The sequence below is a fragment of the Mastomys coucha genome, unplaced genomic scaffold (assembly GCF_008632895.1).
Source record: "Mastomys coucha isolate ucsf_1 unplaced genomic scaffold, UCSF_Mcou_1 pScaffold21, whole genome shotgun sequence".
NCBI lineage: Eukaryota > Metazoa > Chordata > Mammalia > Rodentia > Muridae > Mastomys > Mastomys coucha.
Window position 1 is genome coordinate 100,886,056 of NW_022196904.1, and position 8,837 is coordinate 100,894,892.

Consider the following 8,837-nt stretch of genomic DNA (forward strand, 5'->3'; position numbering starts at 1 on the left):
AATAACAAAATCTCACATATATTGGACTTATGTACCGAAAACCAGAAAGCTGGGAAAAGTGTTTAAGTGGAGGAACACATTGATTGGAAATTTAGCATAGTAAAGACACCAGTTCTTCTAAAGTTACATAGTTGTAATGCAGTTCTTGTTGAAGGCCACCAAGACTTTTATGGAACATAGTTAAATGCACTGGAGTACCAGAATACTTTTTAAAAAAAAAAAAAAGAAAGAAAAAGTGGAAGGAACAGATCTACCTAAATTCAGTTGAATGCTACTTAACAATAAAAGGCCTTTTCGTGTTCTTGTAGTCATCAGGATGCTTTGGAATTAGCAAAGGGATGATTGAACAGAAAACTCAGAAATAGATGCATATAAATATGCCCAACGAGTTTTTGATGGACAGAGAAATAATTCAGGAAAGATAGGATGGAATATTCAAGTAATAGTGCCAACTGGCTGCCATTAACATCTGTCTCATGCCAATGAACTTTGACTCTTATCTCACACTCTTCTCAAATAGTAATTCAGAATGGACATAGACTTAAATATAAAATATGTAAAGCTTTAGTAAAAACAAAATCATATAAATCTAGACATCAGAAGAGCTGTAAGGTTTAATGTCAAAAATATAACTCACAAAATTAAAAGTATTTGTTCCTAAAGTAGAACATTTGCATATCATATATCTGACAAAGGAATATTTAAAATATATAATTTCAAGCCATCAGGTTTTTTTTAAAATCTCACAGTCCATTTAGAAAATTGGCAAAAGATATTACCAGCATTTCACCAGAGTAGGCATTCATATGCCAGAATCAGAAAATATGTTTTTAGTCAACTGGCTGTTAAAGAAATATAGATTTTACAGTGAAGCTCTTTCTTCCTGCCACTGGGACAGTAAACAGTACAAATCATTACAGTAGCTGAGCTAGTAAAGTGTTAGCCATGCAAGTGAGAGAACCTGATTTTTGATCTTAGAGCTCACATAGAAGTTGAGCATAGAGACGCATGCCAGTACTTAAAGTGCTGGGAAGATGGAGAAAGGAAACTTTATGTTTACTAGCAAGATGCCTAAGGTTTGCTGGCCAAATTAGATGGGCTCATAGTCAGCAAGAGACCCTGTGTCTAAAAATAAGGTGAAGAATGATTGAGGAAGACTTATAACATTGACTTTTAACTTCAGTATACTGATAGATGCCTATACACATACACAAACACATACATTCACATACAAAAAAGTAGTTATAGAATTTAAAACTGCTCACAGTGCAGAGACAATGGGTTACATTGCTTGTGTAAATGTAAACATTACAGATTATCTTTATGAAACTGAATATGGAAATGACACAAGTCCCAGTAATTGTATCCTGGACCATTTATCCAAAAGAAGTAAATTCATACTCCTATAAAAACTTGTACATTAATATTGGTTGCATTTTTATTTTTAATATTCAAAAGTAAGATGAGGTTTACCTTAACAAGTAAATGATTGAACAAATTCTAATATGTATAAGCTATAGATACCAATGAGCAGTAGTTTGAATGAATGCAGGAAATGAACATGGATGGAAGAAAGCCAGTCACAAAACTTGGCATAGTGTCTGATTTCATTTGCATAAACTTGGTCATGTAAATATTTTTTATGACTACATTTTAGAACTGCACCACTGTTGATCATTACTAGAGTTACTGAATTTGGTCAGTTCCTATCTTTATATAGAAAGTATTTAATGCCTTTGCTTTCCTGTGGGATAAAGGACCCAATTCAGATAACAGATACACAGAACTAACTTAATACACAGACTGGGGTAAACAGTGATTTGAGAATGATTTGAATGAAGGAGGAGGATCATGTTTATTTCCCCATCACCATTATGATGTTCTGTAGTTTGCAAAATGTCATTCTTAGGAAATAGGACAATGTATACAGAGTATCTTTAGCTAATACCAATTCTTGCAAGTATGTGCAAATTTATAATTATCCTAGAAATGAAAATGAAGAAAAGATGAATGAGTGGCTTAGATAAAGATATCTTGAATTTTTTTCCTAACTCAGAGCAGAGTCTCATGGAGATGCCTGAATATAACTATCTGTAATGACATCTTGCTTTGCTGCTGTGTGTCACTAACAAAAATTGCTCACAGCATCAGAGATGCAGGAGATAGTGCTCAATGCGTTGTTCTAGTTCTTATTATTTATAAAGCCTAGAAATACTAGTTTCCCTATTCTAAACAAAGCAAATGTTAAATAGTGAAGAAAAATGGATCTGTGGAGAATACGGATAGGCCAATAGTGAGAGCATGAGTGGAGAATACACATAGGCCAACAGTGAGAAGATGGGGGCCATATGATGTTCCTTCTGGTTGCACTTTTGCCTAGATTATGTGCTATAAAATTGTAATGATCCTGGCTTTGTATTTGTTGACCAAAGAATGTAAGAATTCTTCTTGTTCTACTTTGACTTCTGAAAAATACAGTCTGCAACTATATGAGCAGTTAAATTGTTCATAGTATGTGAGGGAGGGAATGGCCTCCGTAAAGCAAAACTCATCACCCTAGAATGATAAAGTCACAGCTTGTAGCTAATTTAGAAGCATAATTTGTTAATAGCTTAACATATAAAACTGTAGCTTATAAGAAGCAGTCCTTTTCTGTTCTGTTTGCTAACAACAACATGGTGTTGGTAACATTTTGTCCCTTTCAGAGCTCAGGACCTATGTATTTTCTAAAGATCAGGACTTTTCCTTTCTATATCATTCAGTCTAACACCACAGTGTAAAAGACAGTAAGAAATTAGGTAGAAGTGGGATGGTGGTGGCACACGCCTTTAATCCCACCCAGCACTTGGGAGGCAGAGGCAGGCAGATCTCTATGAGTTCCAGGGCATCCAAGGCTACTTAGTAAAATCCTGACTTGAAAAACTTACTGGAAAAAAAAAAAGTAAAAGTGGTTGGAATATAAAATACTGACCAAAGCAATTTTTATGAAGAATGAAATGACATACTTTTATTATAACTTTTAATGATAATTATAATAATATTTTGCTGCTAATTTTGTTCTAATCATTTTATTCATAGCAGTTTTGATGATTTCAGTTACAGTTTTAACATTAAAAAATGTTTTAAGTAATTGTAAAACAATTACTTTTTTCTAACTAGGAAGAAGCACTACATGCATTTATTCAGCCAGAGATCTTGGATGGCCCAAATCAATATTTTTGTGAACGTTGTAAGAAGAAGTGTGATGCTCGTAAAGTAAGAGACTTGTAAATATTACTGTGTCTGAGATGATTTTCAGTATTCTGTCCATTTGTCCCCCTAACCACACTTGCTTCTTTTTAGGGCCTTCGGTTTTTGCATTTCCCCTATCTGCTGACCTTACAGTTGAAAAGGTTTGATTTTGATTATACAACCATGCATAGAATTAAACTGAATGATCGAATGTCATTTCCAGAGGAGCTGGATATGAGCACATTTATTGATATTGAAGATGAGGTAAATATTACATTTTCTTGTTATGCTTTTCATCATACACTTTATATTTTTATTTTAATTTTTTAAAATTAGGTATAAGAGTGTTTTGCCTGAATGTATGTCTCTATTACATGTGTGCACAATGCCCTTATAGGCCAGAAGAGGGTGTCGGATCCTTTGAAATTAGAATTAGAGACAGTTGTGAGCTACTTTGTGGGGGCTAGGAATCAAACCCTGGTCCCCTGGGAAAGCAGCCAATTTTCTTACTACTGAGCCATCTTTCTAGCCCCTATTTATTTTGAAAAGAGTTGTGTGAGATGAGTTAAGACTGATATATTTAAAGTGTGCTCTTGATTAAAGCTTTCTCCTTTCTCGTTTTCCATGGGCATATCTCATGAGATTACTGCTGTGGCTAAAAAGCTTTTCCTGAAACTGTACATTTCAAGTATTCTTATTTGGTTGGAATAGCATAAGCTCTTTAAGAGACAAAAGGGTTTCACCTCTGGTATTCTTTCTTGAATTTGGATAACGATCTTGTTTCATAGTTTCTTTATTATTGAAACTATGTTATAGCTGGATTTCTGATTTAATACACATGGTACAAATATATCAGTGAATGAACAAAGTAGTATATAACCTTGCTGTCCAAATACTGACCAAAATAGAAATTTGTGCTAATACTCTTTTCAAGAATTAAGGTAATTGGTCACTCCCACATAAGGTTTGCTAGCTCTTAAATTAACTAAGTTACAAAAACAAACACACAAGAGGTTTTATCTATTACTCTTTGATTTTATTTTTTGTTTTAACTTGGAACTTTAAATAGTTTAAACATGGGATTTTGATGAATGCAGGAAAGGTTCATCAGTTTCTTTCTATTCACTGACTTTCAACGGTTTTCTAGCTTTATTTTGTGTGTGTGTGTGTGTGTGTGTGTGTACACATGCACAAACCTGCTTCTTTTGTAGCATGCTCTTCTTATTGTGTTGTGTGAACTATTTTCAATCAAAAAGGGTAGTAGTTACAGGGTAATAAATCCTTGCTGCTGTAAGAGTGTTGTGTATTGTTTTCCTAATTGAAATTGAATACTACTTGTAAAATCTTTCTTCCAGGGGCTCAAATATAAGTGTAAGTGGTCACCAAGTTTTATTTAGTATTTGTCTTAGTTAGGGTTACTGTTGTGATAAAACACCAAAAGCAAGTTTGGGACGAAAGGGTTTATTTGGCTTAAGCTTTGAGAAACTGTTCATTATTGAAGAAAATCAAGGCAGAAACCTGGAGGCAGGAGCTGATGCAGAGGCTAGAGAGGAGTGCTGCTTACTGGCTTGCTCATCATGGCTTGCTCAGCCTGCTTTCTTATAAAACCCAGAACCACCAGCCCAGGGATGGCACCGCCCACAGTGGTCCAGGCTCTCCTACTAGGCTTGCCTACAGCTTGATCTTATGGAGGCATTTTCTCAATTGAGGCTCCTTCCTCTCTGATGACTATGGTATGTGTCAAATTGACATGAAACTAGCCAACATAGTATTTGTGTGAGTGTGATGCATTCAGTGAGTTTGATAAGAAAACAATGAATGTTTTCTGCACCTCATCTGTGTTGTCCCAGTATTGGTGCAGAGGGGGTTCCAGTCTTTGTGCTGAAGATCTTTAACTGCTTCACTCGATTTCCACCCGTTCCCTACATGTCACTATTTAGTGCTAGAAAGTACCAGAGATAATATGCCTTTATATCTGATACATCCTAGTAAAATCTCTAAACTCTGGCTTTCATTTTCCTGTCTAGCTATTGTAAGAAGCTGCTATAACTGCAGTGGATGTTCACTGAAATGGCAACTGCAGCCAATGAGCATTTGTAAGGAACTGATAAAGTAACAGATCAGGCTGGATGTGTATACCTACCTGCAAGGAGAGAGACAGAGAGGGAATAACAAGATTGGACTGTGCTTAATTAAAGTTAGGAAATCTTCCCAAAGTCTGTTAAACTTGAAAGGAGATATTCTTCATCAAATTCTTACTTAAATATAGATGAAGATTGGTGTTTTGTATATTCCTGACATATTTGTTGTTAAGGGAAACCTATCCCGGGGGAAAGAAATACAGATCTTGTGTGTTTGCTTGGAATTTGGGGACTTTCTTTTTTTTTGGTTGTTTGTTTTTTTTTTGTTTTGTTTTTCAAGACAGGGTTTCTCTGTATAGCCTTGGCTGTCCTAGAACTCACTCTGTAGACCAGGCTGGCCTCGAACTCAGAAATCCTGCCTCTGCCTTCCAGGTGCTGGGATTAAAGGCGTGCACCACCACTGCCTGGCTTATTTTGCTTTTTTGAAACAGAGTCTTGTTATACATTTATGGCTGGCCTGAAATTAGCAGTCCTTATGCCTCTGCATCCCAGTGCTGGGATTACAAGTATGTGCTGCCATGCTCATCTTGCAGTTCTGGAGCTGATTTTTCACCTTCATTTTATATTGAATCAAATGTCTTCAAAGGAAAAAGACTGCACTGGGAACTAGATGATATGCTTAGAAAAATGTTACTACCACCAACAAAAGTTATTCTTGTTGTATATTACTTGGTGGTTTCAAGAACTTATGTACATTAAAGATTTTCATCTTAAAGAAACCTAAATTTATATTAATAAAAACATTGTAGGTATGTGAAAAAATTATTAAAGGAAAGGAGAAGAAAGAGTTGTTTGGAGTTTCTAACAAGTAGTCTTAAGTCAACTTAAGTCTCGGTGGCTGTGAGTTGAAAGCAGTCAGGGATGGAAGTGTGATATCCCTGCACCGAGTACAGCAGACTCTAAAGTTCTCAGGGACAGATGGATGGCTTAGTTCTCCATCTTTTGTAACACTTTACACAGTAATCAAGAGAGTGTTTAGTTCTGATTGGAAATAATGATTCTGTTTGGAGCTTAGGGTAGTTGCTATCTCAAATGTTGCTGAGGGAAATATCAATTTTCTATTGTTCCTTTGTAGCAGTAATCATAAATTGGGTTTAATATAATTGAGAATTACTATTTGCAGTATTAAAATTTTATGAACAGTAGAAGTAGTTTAAGTGTAATTTTTTAGTTTTTTAACTGAAGATCTGAGTTTAAAAGAAAACAATTCACTTAAAATGAAATAAATGCTTCTCTTAATCAGAACATGTTAAACTATGAGAACATGGTAAAAAAGATAGGAATATCTTTTCCTTTATTTGGCTTAAGATATTAAGATAACTTTGTCTTATTAGAAATCTCCTCAGACTGAAAGTTGCACTGATAGTGGAGCAGAAAATGAAGGCAGTTGCCACAGCGACCAGATGAGCAATGATTTCTCCACGGATGATACTGTTGATGAAGGGATATGTCTGGAGAGCAGTAGTGGGAGCGAGAAGATTTCAAAACCTGGCCTGGAAAAGGTACATTTTATGATGTTTCTTGGTATTGGATGCTGAGCATGCTAAGCAGGTGGTCCAGAGAACTGTACCTACCCCTAGTTCCTGCATGCTTTAGCTAAGATAGAGACTATAGTAATTTTTGATCTTCTGTATTATTTTGTGCTTTGTTTTTGATAATGAAGACTTTTAAATGTTTTTGTACTGGGTAGACTCATAATTCTATTTTGAAAATCACTACTTACTACTTCTTAGGAGACTGTACTTTGTTGAAAATTGTACCATGTTAGAATGAGTGCTACCTCTGCCCTTAGGACTGAGGACGTCTCCAAATCCTTTGTGTTCACTGTTTGCTCATAGAGGAAAATAAGAGTATTGGGCTCAATATGTTGCATTTTAAGAATTCTAACAGTGGTGCACTTCTGAAACACTTAATAACAGAGCTGGCCTTGAGTTAAGGAAAGCCAAATCCTTGGTTGGCTTTCCTCTCCTTTCTATAACACTCATTAGAAATTCTAGAAAAATGATGTTCTTTTTTAAATTATAATCTGGAAACCAAGGAAGTGGGTGTCTAGGGTGGGATTTTTCTTTTACCGTATCAGTGATTTTAAGATTTTTTTTAATCAAGCCATTCTTTTAAAGCCATGTAACGTGATTTATTAAAAGGATAATTTCCTATAAAAAAAATCTTGAGTATAGCATAAGTAATAAGTCATTAACTTTTCTCAAGTCACAGAATCATGAAATATAAAGATTTGGGGCAGTGTTTAAGAATGAAGTATTTATAGCGAGAATCTATTTTGAGATCAGGGCCACTTTTCACGCCCCTATCTCCACTATCCTTGACTTTTTAAAGTTACCGCCCCCATTGAGGGAAGAGAGCCTAGTAGGGATTGCTGTCAGTGAATAATGCAGCAGATACATTACAACTCCTCATGAGACCATCAAGTTGCCATGAGCCCAGTGCTGCACCACCTTGCCTGTTGTTATGCGTAGATAATCATGTTATCTGCTAATAAAGACAGCTTAGTTTCTTCATTCTGATATGGATGCCTTTTCTTCATCCTGTCTTAATGTCCTTGGTAAGGTGTCCAGTTCAGTACTGAGTAGGAATGATAAGGTAGCAAGTATCCTTGCCTTGTCCCTATCTTAGGAAAATGCTTCAATGTAACTGTTTAAACTGTTGTACTTGAAATCCCTTGCTTCTCCGTATAGGCAGAGTTGCCTTTTACTAGTAATGTTGTGATACCTCTAATTCTAATTTTGAAAGTAATTCAAGTCTACAAATATACCAACATGCTTATTTAGAACTTACAACCTCAAAATTTTTCAGAAACATAATTGAGGGGCAGAGTTGCTAATTTCAATAAAAGTCAAAAATGTGTTACTAGTAACCAGTTGATAAATGCCTGGAATCCCAGCTCTTAGATGGCAAAGATATTAGTATCTCTTTGAATAACTAGTTCCAACCAGCAGTTGCTACTGTAAGCTCCATTTCAAAAAACAATAAATGATGTTCTTAGCACAAATTCTAGATTGTAGGTAAATTTTGAAACCTGCCTGTCATCACTTTGATTAATCTTAGTTTGGGCAATAAAATTTGAACTATTCAAGTTTTCATAAATTTGTTCTAAAAATTTCATAATGTAATACTTATAGTCAGTTTAAAGTTAAAACAAACTGGGATGGGCTGATATTTGATTTTGGAAGGTCCCAGTATTTTCTAAACAAAGGATAAAGGAAGTAAGTATATTTATCTAGCATGCATGATTTGTTTCCTGATGCTACAAAACGAGAAAGAGTTTTTTCAGAAAAGTGAATGAAATCTAACAGGCGTATATAGTAGTGTACACATGTGATCCCAGATGTAGGATAGAAGTCAGAGAATTGGCTGCAAGTTTGAGGCTAGTCTGGTCTAACATAGCTTGTTCCAGTCTAGAAAGGTTTGCAAAGTGAGACCTTCTCAAAAACTTAAAAAAAAAACAAA

The 8,837-nt window shown here is 35.2% G+C and overlaps 1 protein-coding gene across 4 annotated transcripts in view; it reads left to right on the top strand.

Annotated features, from left to right (window-relative positions):
* Positions 1–8,837, top strand: part of Usp47 (ubiquitin specific peptidase 47) — an 86,296-nt gene that overhangs the window by 45,304 nt on the left and 32,155 nt on the right. For all 4 annotated transcript variants that reach the window (XM_031387891.1, XM_031387889.1, XM_031387888.1 and 1 more), the window contains 3 exons: positions 3,160–3,255; positions 3,343–3,495; positions 6,707–6,874. In XM_031387891.1, the coding sequence (XP_031243751.1) occupies positions 3,160–3,255; positions 3,343–3,495; positions 6,707–6,874 (417 nt within the window). The remainder of the gene's footprint in view (positions 1–3,159; positions 3,256–3,342; positions 3,496–6,706; positions 6,875–8,837) is intronic.